Source organism: Xenopus laevis, chromosome 5S, assembly GCF_017654675.1.
Source record: "Xenopus laevis strain J_2021 chromosome 5S, Xenopus_laevis_v10.1, whole genome shotgun sequence".
In the NCBI taxonomy this organism is placed as follows: domain Eukaryota; kingdom Metazoa; phylum Chordata; class Amphibia; order Anura; family Pipidae; genus Xenopus; species Xenopus laevis.
Genome location: NC_054380.1, coordinates 143156193 through 143174353, shown reverse-complemented (window position 1 = coordinate 143174353; position 18161 = coordinate 143156193). Strand labels below are relative to the sequence as shown.

The 18161-nt window shown below is 39.3% G+C and overlaps 1 protein-coding gene across 1 annotated transcript in view; it reads right to left on the bottom strand.

Annotated features, from left to right (window-relative positions):
* LOC108718345 (whey acidic protein) overlaps nt 1–1971 on the bottom strand; it is a 12094-nt gene extending 10123 nt beyond the window's left edge. The window contains exon 1 of the mRNA XM_018266107.2: nt 1921–1971. Within this exon, the coding sequence (XP_018121596.2) occupies nt 1921–1956 (36 nt within the window). The 5' untranslated portion in view covers nt 1957–1971. The remainder of the gene's footprint in view (nt 1–1920) is intronic.
* Nucleotides 1972–18161: the final 16190 nt, after the last annotated feature.

The following is an 18161-nucleotide window of genomic DNA, read 5'->3' as shown; positions in this document are numbered from 1 at the left end:
AGGTGAAGGTCAGGAGGTATGAGGTGTAGGTCAGGGGGTATAAGGTGCAGGTCAGGAGGTATGAGGTGCAGGTCAGGAGGTATGAGGTGCAGGTCAGGAGGTATGAGGTGCAGGTCAGGGGGTATGAGGTGCAAGTCAGGTGGTATGAGGTGAAGGTCAGGAGGTATGAGGTGCAGGTCAGGAGGTATGAGGTGCAGGTCAGGAGGTATGAGGTGCAGGTCAGGGGGTATGAGGTGCAAGTCAGGTGGTATGAGGTGCAGGTCAGAAGGTATGAGGTGCAGGTCAGGAGGTATGAGGTGCAGGTCAGGAGGTATGAAGTGCAGGTCAGGAGGTATGAGGTGGAGGTCAGGAGGTATGAGGTGCAGGTCAGGAGGTATGAGGTGCAGGTCAGGAGGTATGAGGTGGAGGTCAGGAGGTATGAGGTGCAGGTCAGAAGGTATGAGGTGGAGGCCAGGAGGTATGAGGTGGAGGTCAGGAGGTATGAGATGCAGGTCAGAAGGTATGAGGTGGAGGTCAGGAGGTATGAGGTGCAGGTCAGGGGGTATGAGGTGCAGGTCAGGAGGTATGAGGTGCAGGTCAGGGGGTATAAGGTGCAGGTCAGGAGGTATGAGGTGCAGGTCAGGAGGTATGAGGTGCAGGTCAGGGGGTATGAGGTGCAAGTCAGGTGGTATGAGGTGAAGGTCAGGAGGTATGAGGTGCAGGTCAGAAGGTATGAGGTGCAGGTCAGGAGGTATGAGGTGCAGGTCAGGTGGTATGAGGTGCATGTCAGAAGGTATGAGGTGCAGGTCAGGAGATATGAGGTCTAGTTCAGGTGGTATGAGGTGCAGGTCAGAAGGTATGAGGTGCAGGTCAGGAGATATGAGGTCTAGTTCAGGTGGTATGAGGTGCAGGTCAGAAGGTATGAGGTGCAGGTCAGGAGGTATGAGGTGCAGGTCAGGAGGTATGAAGTGCAGGTCAGGAGGTATGAGGTGCAGGTCAGGAGGTATGAGGTGCAGGTCAGGAGGTATGAGGTGCAGGTCAGGAGGTATGAGGTGGAGGTCAGGAGGTATGAGGTGCAGGTCAGGAGGTATGAGGGTGAGGTCAGGAGGTATGAGGTGGAGGTCAGGAGGTATGAGGTGCAGGTCAGAGGGTATGAGGTGGAGGCCAGGAGGTATGAGGTGGAGGTCAGGAGGTATGAGGTGGAGGTCAGGAGGTATGAGGTGGAGGTCAGGAGGTATGAGGTGGAGGTCAGGAGGTATGAGGTGCAGGTCAGGGGGTATGAGGTGCAGGTCAGGAGGTATGAGGTGCAGGTCAGGGGGTATGAGGTGCAGGTCAGGAGGTATGAGGTGCAGGTCAGGGGGTATGAGGTAGAGGTCAGGAGGTATGAGATGCAGGTCAGAAGGTATGAGGTGCAGGTCAGGAGGTATGAGGTGCAGGTCAGGAGGTATGAGGTGCAGGTCAGGAGGTATGATGTGCAGGTCAGGGGGTATGAGGTGCAGGCAGATAACTGCCTTACTATATATATATTTCTTCCCTATTAATAACATTGGGATCAAATATAAGTTCTAGTGAGCAGGTAGCTCCCCTAGGTGCAGGTCAGATGACACGAGACACAGGTACTTAGTTCATCAGCCACTGAGTTGTTTGTGGTTTGGGCATTAAGACTGAAACAAGAGTCACATAGCTTAGGTTGAACCCACACAAACCCAGGGGTGATGCAGGGGAAGTCAGAGAAGCCCACCCTAAAGAGAGGGGTGACTACATGAATAAGGGCCTTGTTCCTTCATGTGCGATGGGGAGCAGATGCTTGGATATGATTCCTGATTTGTTTAGAGAAGAGCACCCCCAGAGCTTTTTGTGTTACTTAACCTTTCCTCTAATACACAGAACATGGCTGCTAATGTACTGCACAGTCTTCTTCTTCCTTCTCTTGTTACTCACCGTACAGGGACCCCCATAGTCATCACCGATTGCCATCACCTTATTGTATCTCATGCAGCTGTGATTGGGGTGTAGGTAAGGGTGCAGCCCAGTCCGACCCTGCCCAGGTAAATGTATAACTCTGCCTACACTGGAACCCTCACAGACCCCCACCAATGGGGTTTCCTCCCTGTCCAATGCAAATGATCTGGGACAAGTTCCAGCGTGTGCAGCGACTCTTCAGCTTTATTACTTAGATTTACATGTGATTATGTTGGGCAATAGTCATGCCGCTCCTACTGATACAGGCCTGGGGCTTCTACCTGCTCATACAGGGAACAGTAACTAGGTCATACTGTACCCCTAATTACTGAGCAATACAACTTGTTATGTCTCCTGTAGCTTAATACAACGCCCACAATGTCACCCTATATCTCTCTGTGCAGGTTATAAACACTGGAAATCCAAGTATCTGCCTCATAAGGACCAACAGGAGCTTCAGACTTTTTATTTGTCCTGTTTAGCTCAAGAAACAACAAAAGGAGATACCTGTTTCCTGATTTCCTGACAAAACAATAATGATCAGCACAAGCCTATTCATTGCGCTCATGTTGCACAAGGGGGATACTGTCCCTTTAATGATCAGCACAAGCCTTTTCATTGCACTCATATTGCACAAGGGGGATACTGTCCCTTTAATGATCAGCACAAGCCTATTAATTGCACTAGTGTTGTACAAGGGGAGATACTGTCCCTTTAATGATCAGCACAACCTATTCATTGCACTCATGTTGCACAAGGGGGATACTGTCCCTTTAATGATCAGCACAAGCCTATTCATTGCACTCATGTTGCACAAGGGGGATACTGTCCCTTTAATGATCAGCAGAAGCCTATTCATTGCACTCATGTTGCAAAAGGGGGATACAGTCCCTTTAATGATCAGTACAAACCTATTCATTGCACTCACATTGCACAAGGGGGATACTGTCCCTTTAATGATCAGCACAAGCCTATTCATTGCACTCATGTTGTACAAGGGGGATACTGTCCCTTTAATGATCAGCAGAAGCCTATTCATTGCACTAGTGTTGCACAAGGGGGATACTGTCCCTTTAATGATCAGCACAAGCCTTTTCATTGCACTCATGTTGTACAAGGGGAGATACTGTCCCTTTAATGATCAGCACAAGCCTATTCATTGCACTCATGTTGCACAAGGGGGATACTGTCCCTTTAATGATCAGCAGAAGCCTATTCATTGCACTAGTGTTGCACAAGGGGAGATACTGTCCCTTTAATGATCAGTACAACCTATTCATTGCACTCATGTTGCACAAGGGGGATACTGTCCCTTTAATGATCAGCAGAAGCCTATTCATTGCACTAGTGTTGCACAAGGGGGATACTGTCCCTTTAATGATCAGCACAAGCCTTTTCATTGCACTCATGTTGTACAAGGGGAGATACTGTCCCTTTAATGATCAGCACAAGCCTATTCATTGCACTCATGTTGCACAAGGGCGATACTGTCCCTTTAATGATCAGCAGAAGCCTATTCATTGCACTCATGTTGCAAAAGGGGGATACAGTCCCTTTAATGATCAGTACAAACCTATTCATTGCACTCACATTGCACAAGGGGGATACTGTCCCTTTAATGATCAGCACAAGCCTATTCATTGCACTCATGTTGTACAAGGGGAGATACTGTCCCTTTAATGATCAGCACAAGCCTATTCATTGCACTCATGTTGCACAAGGGGGATACTGTCCCTTTAATGATCAGCAGAAGCCTATTCATTGCACTCATGTTGCAAAAGGGGGATACAGTCCCTTTAATGATCAGTACAAACCTATTCATTGCACTCACATTGCACAAGGGGGATACTGTCCCTTTAATGATCAGCAGAAGCCTATTCATTGCACTCATGTTGCAAAAGGGGGATACAGTCCCTTTAATGATCAGTACAAACCTATTCATTGCACTCACATTGCACAAGGGGGATACTGTCCCTTTAATGATCAGCACAAGCCTATTCATTGCACTAGTGTTGCACAAGGGGGTACTGTCCCTTTAATGATCAGCACAAGCCTATTCATTGTACTTGTGTTGCACAAGGGGGATACTGTCCCTTTAATGATCAGCACAAGCCTATTCATTGCACTCATGTTGCACAAGGGGATACTTTCCCTGTAATGATATATCAGAAGTGGACAAAGAAAGAGCTGACCCATACAATTGCACACTCCAATCCACAACATCTGAGGCTCATGTGTAATATTTTGTTTTTTGGTACCCGAGGATGAGTAGAGTATAATAGTGCTTTATTAGCAGGTTCATGCATTCATTACACATCAACGGTAGCTTTTCTCTAACACCCCAAGCAGTATAGAAAGTACTGTGCATGCACAGCACAACTCATGTGCACAGTTTCATCTACAGGCCATTTGTATAAACATCACATATTCCCCCTATAGTAGGAAAGCATTTTTTGGCAAATGTAATAAACAACAATGCATCTTAAAACAATAATATACATTCTTCACATCACATAGTCCGTGGTCCATTCAGGTAGTTTTCTGATTCTCTCAGTACACCTTATAGGTTCACTTTCTTCAGGCACATTGCAGTTGACATCAGGAGTAGGAAAATGTCCTTCATGAAATGGAGCTTCTCCAAAGTCATATCTAACAGGAGCAAGACGACTTGCATTCCATATGCGTCCATCAGACAAATCATATGTGTATGGTCTTCGCTGGCGTCTCACTTCAAGTGGTGTAGTAAATTTAGATTGTCCTTGTTTCAGTATTCCTGGTTTCTTAATTCGGACTTAAGATCTAGGCTGAAAGTGTACTACTCTGGCACCACGTTTTCTGTCAGTATAAGCTTTGCATTTGGCTTGGTGATGTTTCACAATGTCAACAGTAGACTATTTTGTAGGCACAGTATTTTGTGGAAGTTTCATGTCTGTAACATGTAACTTAGTGCGCATCTGTCTGTCATGTAATAATTCATCTGGAGATGATTTGGTTGTTGCATGGCACGTTGCTCTGTAGTTATGTAGGAACTCTGTTGTAAATACTTTCCAAGATTTCCCAGTAAGATTTGCTGTCTGTAGTGCTTCTTTCAGACTTCTGTTGAATCACTCGATTTCTCCATTTGCTTGTGGGTAATACATTGAAGATTTCCTATGCACAATATTCCTCTCTCTCAGAAAGGATTCAAACTCATATGAGACAAACTGTGGTCCGTTGTCTGATACTAACTCCTTTGGATTACCTTCTCTGCTGAAGACTGTAGACCGAAATTTTATTACTGTAGCTGATGTTATATGAGAAACAAATGCAATTTCAGGCAATGTACTTTAATAGTCTATCAAGGTTATAGCAAATCTACAGTCTATAGGAGCATCTCCAAAAGGACCCACAATATCAATAGCAAGTTTATCCCATGCTGAATCAGAGAATGGTAATGGCTGAAGTGGTGGTGTATGTGTGAGAGCTGTTTTGTCATGATTCTGACAAGTAACACAAGAATGAATGGCAGTTACCACATCAGCATCCATTGCTGGCCACCAGGATAGTTCTCGTAGTCTTTGTTTTGTACGTACAATTCCTTGATGACTCTGATGTGCAAGTTGTATGAGCTTTTCTCGCAAGGTCTCTGGTACCAGTAAGCAATGAGCTCCATGGACAACATAGCCATCTGCTAAGGACAGTTTGTGTCTAATCCTGCAGTAAGATCAGGACTGAGTTTCTTCTCAGCATTTGGCCATTTGCTTTGTAAGATGTCCTGTAGTTGTACTTGAGTTGGACATGTGAGACAAGCTTACTTAAAATCAGCAGCTGTAACTGTAGATGATAGTAAATCAGTCAATTCTACAACTTCTATGTCCTCATCCAGTGTATCAGAAGCTGCAGGTAAAGGTAAACGTGACAAACAATCAGCAGTAACATTTTTCAAACCTGGCTTGTATTGCTTTTTGTAATTGAAATTCAGTAGCCTTGCTGACCATCTAGCTATACACATTCCAGCTCTTGCTAGTCCTTTTGTTGTAAGCAGTGTAGTTAAAGGGTTATGATCAGTGCATAAGGTAAATTCTCTACCCCATAGGTAGGTTCTCCATTTTTCTGTTGCACAAACACATGCTAGAGCTTCTTTTCCAACAGTGGAATACTTACGCTCTGTCTCTGTAAGGGTTCTGGATGCAAATGCAACAGTTTTCTCTGTATGATCAGCATGGATCTATGTGAGAACTGCACCAACGCCATAGTCTGAAGCATCTGTAGTAACCATAGTGGGTAGAGCAGGATCAAATAAAGCTAGCGCTGGACTGTTCACAATTAACTGTTTCAAAGCTATGTTGAGCAGACTCTGACCACACCAGACTTAAAGTTCCACGTAGTAGTGCTCTAAGTGGCTCCACAACTGAAGCATAGTTGGGAATAAACTTAGAATACCATGAAGTAAGACCTAAGAAAGCTCGTAAGGTCTGGAAATCAGATGGAGGAGGTTCTTGTGTAACATCGTTGACGTGGTCAGGGTCAGGCAGTAATCCATCTTGTGAAATTATATGACCCAGAAATGACAGCTGAGTTTGTCTGAAGTGGCATTTGGAAAGGTTCAGTTTCAGTCCTGCAGAATCAATGCATTTCAGAACATTTTTTTAGGTACTTGTCATGAAGATCCATAGTTGGAGAGTAGACAATTATATCATCCAAGTAGCATTCTACACCAGGTATGCCATGGAGTACAGAAGACATCAGTCTTTGAAAACAACTCGGTGCTGAAGCCAGTCCATAAGGTACATGCTTGAACCGAAACAAACCATCATGGGTGATAAATGCAGTGAGGTCTCTACTGCAGTAATACTTGATGATAAGCACTCCGAAGATCCAGAGTAGAAAAGAATTTTGCCCCTTGAGTTCTCCAAATATTTCCTCTATGTGTGGCAAGGCATGATTATCCATAACAACTGCTTTATTAGGTTCACGGTGATCAACACACAATCAAATACCACCAGTTTTCTTTATTGTTCTAACAATTGGTGAATATACTTTAACTCCAATTAATCACAATTAATTATTATGGTGCAGTTCATAAGTGAGTAAAGTGATAGTGCGATAAATAATGATTACTTAAAAGTTCGTTCAATTGGAAAAATTGGATAGTGGATGGAGTTGTCCCAAAAGCTTTTTTATTTGTATTTGCTGTATTGTTTTGCAGTGAATTTCTTTCCTTAGCACTGTATTTTGCCTGTGACTGTGCATTATTAGGCCCCAGTGCTGAATTCACAGTCTGTACATTCCCAGCAGTTCCCTGACTGAGAGTTTTAGAACGAGTTTTAGCCTCTGCCACTGCTGTTTCAATTTGGCTAGCAACTGTAATAGCCTTTGCAAGGGTTAAATCCTGCTCTAGGACCAGTCTCTCTCTAATGCGAGGTGAGTTTGTTTTTTCCACTATTTGGTCTCTTAGCATTTCATCTGTTAGATTCCCAAAGTCACAGGTAACAACCAGCTCTCTCAAAGCTGCTACAAATTGTTCTGTGGATTCGCCATTATGTTGTCCACGTTGGTGGAATTTATATCTTTCAGCAACCAGGCCTGGATTGGCAATCTGTGGGTTCTGGCAAATGCCAGAGGGGCTGCTATAAGGTGCCATAGAAAGTAGGGATGCACCAAATCCACTATTTTGGATTCGGCCGAACCCCGAATCCTTTGTGAATGATTCGGCCAAATACTGAATCTTTTTTTACTTCCTTGTTTTGTGATGAAAAGTCACGCGATTTCTGTCCCACCCCTAATTTGCATATGCAGATTAGGAATTGGATTCGGTTCGGCCAGTCTGCTGAAAAAGGCAGAATCCTGGCCGAATCCCGAACCGAATCCTGGATTTGGTGCATCCCTAATAGAAAGTCAGTATTTAGTGGTCTGGTGGGGGCTGTTTGGGCCTCTGTGTGCCTGAAATGCCAGGGACCTTTTTTATTCTCAGTCCATGCCTGTCAGCAACCACATTTACTCTTAGTTCTTTATAGCAGTAAGAGCAGTCTCATCAGGTAATGGTAATGTATAGAATATACGCTGTCCCTCAGCTCCCAGGCAGTGAATAAGTAAAGCTTTCTAGCAGCAGAAATCTCCCCTTGGTCAGCAGCAATAATGAAATTTTCAAACATACGGATCCAAGCAGTAAAAGGTATGGTAGGCTCACCAGGGTTTGGAAGAAAAGCTGCAGGCTGCTGGAGAGGTAGAAGAGACTTCTCGTCACCAATTTGTTGTGTTTTGCTAGCAAGGATGTGTAGAGTATAACAGTGCTTTATTAGCAGGTTCATGCAGCCATTAGTACTAGGAAAATACTAGTACTACTAGCCAAAAGTTAACGTTTGGCATATTCAATATGCCCTAGTGATAGGATATAGTCGCCGGCAAAATCAACTTGAGGATTCCACTCCCAGTGCCAACCCCTTCACCCACTTAGAGATCCCTCCCATGGAGTGGTAAGATGAGTGCACTCGTATAGTTGATGCTGGTCAACCAAAACCGTGATTGCACCACAATGTTCTTGAAAATACAGTGTGCCAAAGCCATAATGTTACTGCTAATGCTGGCCCTCGGATCCCAAAGAGCCTCCAACCCCTTCACCCACAGCGAGTTCCCTCCCGATCCGTGAGTAAAACTTGCCCTTCTTTGTCCCTATCAGTAGTCCTGCATAACCGGCTAATAAAAGTGCACCTGACACGCGTTTCACCTGCCAATTGCGGGCTTTGTCAAAGGCATGTGGGAGCCAGTCGTACACATTTATTTATAAGTGTGGGACCGACGATAGTAGTTTGACTGGACCAATCTACACGAGAGACATCACATAGTAGAAACCTGCCGGTATTACTCTAACATTGTGATGAGCATTAAGCTTACCATCCGTTTATGCGTCTCACGCTTCCCATTGAAAACTATGCGCTAATACAGTCCCCCATCAAAGGTGGGAAAACCTGCCTATCGTATGTTGTGATCCGCTGGATGGCAAGATATGTGACACTCAAACATCTCTATTGCAATTCACCAGTTGGATCGATATATTGTATAACGTGTTAAAAATCCCCACATTTTGGTACTTGTTGCTAATAAATAACTTACATCCTCTGAATATTACAAGTTGATACTAGTAAGCGAGTATATAGTTATAGCGCATAATATTTCATAAACTATTACATTGTTACAACTGATTATTATTGGCAAGTATCAGGCTCTTAAATAAAAGTATTCCTAGTGATGCTTTCATTTAGCCCATTGCATTTATTATAAATATCCATTCACTCTCCCTGGATAGGAGACTTGTTTCCAGGTTCCCTCCTCTTATACCCAGAGACACTATAGAGACCCATTGCTTTTAGGCCCAGACTAGAGTGATTATTAGAGTGATTATTAGAGTGATTATTAGATTGATTACTAGAGTGATTACTAGAGTGATTATTAGAGTGATTATTAGATTGATTATTAGAGTGATTACTAGAGTGATTATTAGAGTGATTATTAGAGTGATTATTAGATTGATTATTAGAGTGATTATTAGAGTGATTATTAGAGTGATTATTAGAGTGAATACTAGAGTGATTATTAGAGTGATTATTAGAGTGATTATTAGAGTGATTATTAGAGTGATTACTAGAGTGATTATTAGAGTGATTATTAGAGTGATTATTAGAGTGATTATTAGATTGATTACTAGAGTGATTACTAGAGTGATTATTAGAGTGATTATTAGATTGATTATTAGAGTGATTACTAGAGTGATTATTAGAGTGATTATTAGAGTGATTATTAGATTGATTATTAGAGTGATTATTAGAGTGATTATTAGAGTGATTATTAGAGTGAATACTAGAGTGATTATTAGAGTGATTATTAGAGTGATTATTAGAGTGATTATTAGAGTGATTACTAGAGTGATTATTAGAGTGATTATTAGAGTGATTATTAGAGTGATTACTAGAGTGATTATTAGAGTGATTATTAGAGTGATTATTAGAGTGATTATTAGATTGATTATTAGATTGATTATTAGATTGATTATTAGAGTGATTATTAGATTGATTATTAGAGTGATTATTAGATTGATTATTAGAGTGATTATTAGAGTGATTATTAGAGTGATTATTAGATTGATTATTAGATTGATTATTAGAGTGATTATTAGATTGATTATTAGAGTGATTATTAGAGTGATTATTAGAGTGAATACTAGAGTGATTATTAGAGTGATTATTAGAGTGATTATTAGAGTGATTACTAGAGTGATTATTAGAGTGATTATTAGAGTGATTATTAGATTGATTATTAGAGTGATTATTAGAGTGATTACTAGAGTGATTATTAGAGTGATTATTAGAGTGATTATTAGAGTGATTATTAGAGTGATTATTAGATTGATTATTAGAGTGATTATTAGATTGATTATTAGAGTGATTATTAGAGTGATTACTAGAGTGATTATTAGAGTGATTATTAGATTGATTATTAGAGTGATTATTAGATTGATTATTAGAGTGATTACTAGAGTGATTATTAGAGTGATTATTAGGGTGATTATTAGAGTGATTACTAGAGTGATTAATAGAGTGATTATTAGATTATTTATTAGAGTGATTATTAGATTGATTATTAGAGTGATTACTAGAGTGATTATTAGAGTGATTATTAGGGTGATTATTAGGGTGATTACTAGAGTGATTATTAGAGTGATTATTAGAGTGATTATTAGAGTGATTACTAGAGTGATTACTAGAGTGATTATTAGAGTGATTATTAGAGTGATTACTAGAGTGATTACTACAGTGATTATTAGATTGATTATTAGAGTGATTATTAGAGTGATTATTAGAGTGATTATTAGAGTGAATACTAGAGTGATTATTAGAGTGATTATTAGATTGATTATTAGAGTGATTACTAGAGTGATTACTAGAGTGATTATTAGAGTGATTATTAGAGTGATTATTAGAGTGATTATTAGAGTGATTACTAGAGTGATTATTAGAGTGATTATTAGAGTGATTATTAGATTGATTATTAGAGTGATTATTAGAGTGATTACTAGAGTGATTATTAGAGTGATTATTAGAGTGATTATTAGAGTGATTATTAGATTGATTATTAGATTGATTATTAGAGTGATTATTAGATTGATTATTAGAGTGATTATTAGAGTGATTACTAGAGTGATTATTAGAGTGATTATTAGATTGATTATTAGAGTGATTATTAGATTGATTATTAGAGTGATTACTAGAGTGATTATTAGAGTGATTATTAGGGTGATTATTAGAGTGATTACTAGAGTGATTAATAGAGTGATTATTAGATTATTTATTAGAGTGATTATTAGATTGATTATTAGAGTGATTACTAGAGTGATTATTAGAGTGATTATTAGGGTGATTATTAGGGTGATTACTAGAGTGATTATTAGAGTGATTATTAGAGTGATTATTAGAGTGATTACTAGAGTGATTACTAGAGTGATTATTAGAGTGATTATTAGAGTGATTACTAGAGTGATTACTACAGTGATTATTAGATTGATTATTAGAGTGATTATTAGAGTGATTATTAGAGTGAATACTAGAGTGATTATTAGAGTGATTATTAGATTGATTATTAGAGTGATTACTAGAGTGATTACTAGAGTGATTATTAGAGTGATTATTAGAGTGATTATTAGATTATTTATTAGAGTGATTATTAGATTGATTATTAGAGTGATTACTAGAGTGATTATTAGAGTGATTATTAGATTGATTATTAGAGTGATTACTAGAGTGATTATTAGAGTGATTATTAGAGTGATTATTAGAGTGATTATTAGATTGATTATTAGATTGATTATTAGAGTGATTATTAGATTGATTATTAGAGTGATTATTAGAGTGAATACTAGAGTGATTATTAGAGTGATTATTAGAGTGATTATTAGAGTGATTACTAGAGTGATTATTAGAGTGATTATTAGAGTGATTATTAGATTGATTATTAGAGTGATTATTAGAGTGATTATTAGAGTGATTATTAGATTGATTATTAGATTGATTATTAGAGTGATTATTAGATTGATTATTAGAGTGATTATTAGAGTGATTATTAGAGTGATTACTAGAGTGATTATTAGAGTGATTATTAGATTGATTATTAGAGTGATTATTAGAGTGATTATTAGATTGATTATTAGAGTGATTATTAGATTGATTATTAGAGTGATTACTAGAGTGATTATTAGAGTGATTATTAGGGTGATTATTAGAGTGATTACTAGAGTGATTATTAGATTGATTATTAGAGTGATTATTAGATTGATTATTAGAGTGATTATTAGATTGATTATTAGAGTATAGTAATAAATTTCAAAATTCAATTTTTTTTTTAAATTCGGATAAATAGAATCAGCCTGCAAATTCTTATCGAATTCGAATTGAGTTTTTCAGACCAAAAAAAAATGTTTTTTTCCCCCTAAAAGTCCACCAAATTACTCCAAATTGATTGTAGGAGGTCCCCCATAGCCTAAAACACCAATTTGGCAGATTTTAGATAACGAATAGTTATCTAAACATGTTTCTTAAAGGGACACTACATATAAATTTTAAAATTAAAAAAAAAAATTAAATTCAGGTAAATAGGATCAACCTGCAATTTCTTATCAAATTGTTACTGTCAGATATAGATCATGACATTTTTTACTGTTACTTTAAGAAATAATATCAATTTCAAGATAATACATACATCTGTATTTGTTGTTTTTATAGCTTTTCCAAGAAAAACTAACTGTTCCAAAGATTTCTTCCCAGCCGGTGGACAAGGACTAAAATACCGACGTTGGAAAGTGTCATTTTTGGCAAAAACTTCAAAAAGAAATTGGCAGCAGTAAGTAACAAACATGAATTTGTATTTGAACCTTCCAGAGGGTAAAAACAGTTCTGTGAGTGGAAGTTTAAATGAAAAGAAAAGCTTACAGACAACCCCAAGCCCCCCACTAACTCTCTCCCTCCTCCTGAACCCCAGCAAGTCTCATTGTACCTATGTCTTTAACTGGCCAAAGAGTAATGCTGTGGGGTAAGTAGGGCACCATCTTGTACTGCTCTGTGTCCTCTTTGCTTTCATTCTTGCTTCATGCCTCTGTTTCCCAATTTAGGGTAAAAGCTTTGTGATAAAAGAGAAACACTTGCAGCATGTCTACCGTTTGCTTTCTATGCTACAATCCTGCTTGCTGCTTTCCTATGATGGACTGTACAGTTATTTCACCTCCATATCCGAAACGTTGCCTTCCTCACACAAGCTGGGCTTGTTGGTATGTGATTTCTTCTAATTTGTGCCACCTATTTAGCCTGTTCTGGTTGAACAACTGTCACACATTGAGGCAGCAGCACCTATGGATTCTTTCCATCCGTACCTATTTGGCCTGTTCTTTAGGTTTTGATGAGTAGCGGTGTTTTACCATTTGCCACTGCCCTAATATTGACTCTATGAAGATATCAAGGCCAGTGTGTAAACTAACGGACACTTTGGGATACCGAAATGTGCACTTTGTTTGTTCATGCCCATAATCTTTCAACTTCCACGCGGAAAGAATGTGTTCATTGACTCATCAATATCTATATATAGTGAATAAAATACCCCCTCTTGTAAAATATAAGGATATTATAAGTTACCGAGGAGTTTCATGACCATATAAAAGTACGAGGCCGAAGGCTGAGTTATACAGGTCATGGAACTCCGAGGTAACTTCTAATATCCTCATATTTTACAACTGGGGGAACTTTATTTATTATAATACACAAATTTTAGTGAGTCATGTGACAGAAATGACATCACTACTCACCGTTTATAACTGATGACATCACTACTCACCGTTTATAAGGATATAATTTACAGGATATTCATGGCTTTTGTGTATTATATATATATATAATTCTCTGACCACCCAACATCCCAAATGGATAATAGATATTGATGAGTCATTATCTAAAAGTCAAAGTGGTGTCCATTGAAACATAAAATAACAGCAGCAATATTAGCATTTATTTTCGCTCACTGGCGGTTGCTTTTCTACTCTATGAGCTAAAATGATCTGATGCATTTCTATGTTTAAAATATAAATCCACATTAGACACAGTGGGTCTATAAGACTGTTGTAGTCTCACATTGCTTGATGTACATTTCTTAACTGAAGCTCACTTTTAACCCATTACAGAAGAAATGTTAATATCTTCATAACTGAACGTTACATATAATCATTAGGAATATCTTGAGTAAAAAAAACAACAAATGTTCCCAGATATCAATATTTTTAATGTTTGCTAATATTGCTGCTGTTATTTTTTGTTTCAATGGACACCACTTTGAATTGACTCAACATTGTGTGTTTTTATTGTGTAGAATATTTCACGAAACCAGTGAAAAGAAACTCGTTTGGGAGCGACTTTTACCTACGCAAAAGCAGAGCAGGTCTACTGGTAAGTTAAAGGCTTCTTATGTGCAAGGAAATTCTTTATTTTAAATGACCAGGTCATTGAAATCACTGACCCTGTGCTCATTAATTATAACTGTGCCAGTGAAATCATGTACAAGGTATGGGATCTGTTATTTGGAAACCTATTATCCAGAAAACTCCGAATTACGGGAAGGCCTTCTCCCACGGGGGCAAATTTCTAACGGCGACTGCTTGGTCACACTTCACGTAACTTGCCATGCACAAATTCGTTACCACTACGCAAAGTAACTAAAATGTGAAGTTACTTCTTGGTGATTTTTCGCTAGCTACAGTATACTAGTGCAAACATTTCATAGTGAATATTCACTAGTGTTAATTTGTGCCTAGTAAAACTTCACTAGTAGCCTTGCGCTTAGGTCAATTTGAATGGGGGGGGTGCATAAAAGTCGTATACACGTCTTCTTTAGAGATGTTGGTGGAAATGCTTAAAGTGGCCACTTATTATTACACATGTCCAAGGAAGCAAAATAAAGATATAAAAGCTTCTCTACTGCCCTGGACATGAGCCCACCCTAAAATATATGTGGGATGTCCCTCAAATGTTCACACAAAAATCTTAAAAGTTTGGACTTTGAAAGGCAATCCCGCTTTAAAAAAAAAAGAAAAGTCGCTAAAGTTTTTTACAATTTTTATTATTTCGGACTTCTGAAGGCAATTTTATCCATATAATCCAAATTTTTAAAAATGATTTCCATGTTCTCTGTAATAATAAAACAGTAGCTTGTACTTGGTATAATGAATCCTTATTGGAAGCAAAACCAGTCTATTGGGTTTATTTAATGTTTACATGATTTTCTAGTAGACTAGAAGATACAAATTTCAGAAAGATCCGTTAACCCGGAAAACCCCAGGTCCTGAGCATTCTGCATAACAGGTCCCATAACTTTTCATTTTTTCTCCCTCTGCTTTACACTCAATAACTTCCATAAAGATTTTACTGACTGAATGCAGCTTCGGGCTTGTGTAAAATATCATTGACTGCTACTTTAAATCCATCCTTTTTATTTAAGGAGAAGCCACCAGAGAAGTTTAATAGAGGACTCATTTCCTGGCTAAATATGTTACTAGTTATTTATTCTTTCATTCACTCTGCCCAGTTGCAAAGCATTTGTTACAAAGGCTGATCCTCCCCCAGTCTAGTGATGGAAAAACATCTCCAAGACTAACAACTATCTCCAAAGACACAAGACCACCCTTGGAGGGTATAGTTGAGGGAGCTACACCCACATGGAAGTTTGGATTTCCCAAAGAATGACTACTAAAAGAGAAAAGTACTAAGTTATGGACGGACTCCAGGGCGAATTGGTGTTTATTTAAAATATAACAAAAAGCATAGAGAAGCCAAGCAGTTAGATGTCAAACTATTGATTAAACAGCCAGACATAAATAGACCTCAGTGTAGGATTAACCTTGATGTGGCATTGTAAACTATTAACTGTATGATCATAAATACCCCTGTTTTGCAGAATTACTAGGAAAACAAGGGAAATTCACATAAATCAATCCCACAAAGTGCATGTTTTTTTTTTTACCAAGAATCCATATTCCAGTTTAATTATAGCTGTTGCATCTGCTGCCATTGTGTCTGATGCTTTAAAATGGAGAGAACTGTGCTTATATTCTGACACAAATCAGGTGCAAGTTGAATTTAGAATTTTGAAAGTGGGTGTTGCTTCATTTACGTCGTGTCCATTGAGAATAGTGTTTGTATCCTTTTCCCTGGGCACTGGTGCACCTATTGATGAAACCCACTATGGGAACCCTGAAGCTCCAGGTCATGGTTGGTGGTAGCACCAAGGTTTCCCAGTGTCACTTAGTCTACAGTTGCTCACCATTCATCGAAAGAGGTAGATAAATATGGTGGCAATGATGCAGGAACAGTTTTTGGGGGCAACAATTTAGTGTCAATTTGGGTTCTCTGTTCTCTGGCACTTGGGTGTATTTTATAAGTCATCCCTACTGTGTCTGGCATATTGATTTCTCAGCAGCCCGTCCTACGCTTCCAAGTGAAAGTGCTTACCCACACAGCTGATATAGTTAGATATAGTTTTTTGGTGCTCCTCCATACAGACTTTACTTTAAATTTACTTACGTGGTCACACAAGGGACATAAACAAAATGTAAATGTAAAGATGACAGAGAACAGAAATTGCAACAGAACTTACATAAGCAGATGTGTGTTATTAACTGTACATGTCCTGCTATCAGGGTTTAGCCCTCCTAAAGTGATATATTGGGGCCCATTGTGCTTTGATCAATATCTCTGTGTGAATTAATGAGTCTCCATGATCTCCTGGAGTCTTTCTCAAAGTCTGGAAAATGTTTGAGAAATTGCGGGTAAATTTGCAAATAAGTTGCTGTTGACTTCTAACTAACAAGTGTCACCTTGAAGATACTCTGGTTTATTGTTTTTCTTTGTGTGTTGTTGTTTTTTGTAAGAATAGAAAGTGAAAAAAATCAATTACCTGTTACATCTCTAGCGAGCACTTATGTTATGATAAAAAAACAGGAAAAACTCTTTGCTACAATTTATGCAAAGTTTTTAATGTTAGAAGGGAATTCACATCCTGGATGGAATTAATTGGGCTGATAGTTTTGTGTCATCTGCAAACACTGATACATTACTTACAATCCCCTCCCCTAAGTCATTAATGAACAAGTTAAATAAAAGTGGCCCCAATACTGAGCCCTGGGGGACCCCACTAAGAACCTTACTCCAAGTAGAGAATGTCCCATTAACAACCACCCTCTGTACCCGATCCTGTAGCCAGTTTCCTATCCATGTGCAAACGACTTCATTAAGCCCAACAGACCTTAGTTTAGAAAGCAGTCGTTTGTGGGGCACAGTATCAAACGCTTTGGCTAAATCCAAATAGATCACATCTACTACTACTCTGCTGTCCAGAAACTTACCTATCCCTTCTACCTTTATTTCAGATCCTGTTTATAGGTGTCAAACCTGCCTGGTATCAAGTCATCTCTGGTTTCCCCAGAAAAAGAAAAAGGAAAGCTGCTATATTTGTCAGAACTTACCCTGGTGGTCTAGTGGGCAGCAGGGTCCACCGTCGCTCCTTCGGCATGGACGCCCGCTGCGCAGCTCCTTTTTACTTCCTGGTGCCGGCTACCTCTAAGGCGCGCACGTCTGTTTCTCAAAGGCGCAGTGACGCTGGCGTGTGACGTCGACGCGCAATGGTGCCAAATTCAAACGGTTAAAAGGGGAATTCAGTATTCAGCTTATTGCCCGTTGTTAGGTTCAATTAGCTTGTTCCTGGGTGTTTATTGCTGGTGATTCCTGTTTGATCAACTGTGTTTGACCCTTGCCTGCCTGCTTACTACTCTGACCTCTCCAATCCTGACCTTGCCTGTCTACAACTACATTGATCTCTCCAATCCTGATCCGTTGCCTGTTCTGCGACTATTCTACATTCTCTAATCCAATTCCGGCCTGTCTGACCATTCTATCTGCTTGTGTTGCCCGGCCTGTTCCTGGTGGTTCTTCCTTCCAAGATCCTGGTGAGACAATCGTTTGCTCATCCAGAACCGTTAGCTTTGCTCCTCTCTCTGTTAAGACCTGGCGGCATCCGATTAGCCCGAGCTGAAAGGCGGCGGTTAAAGGCAGAAGTGAGAGCCGAGACCAGGGAGCTGAGCTTGGGTTCTGGATATAGGGTGCTGAATGTGACAATTTTGCACACAGAGAATCAAATGGTAATGCAAATGGTTAAAG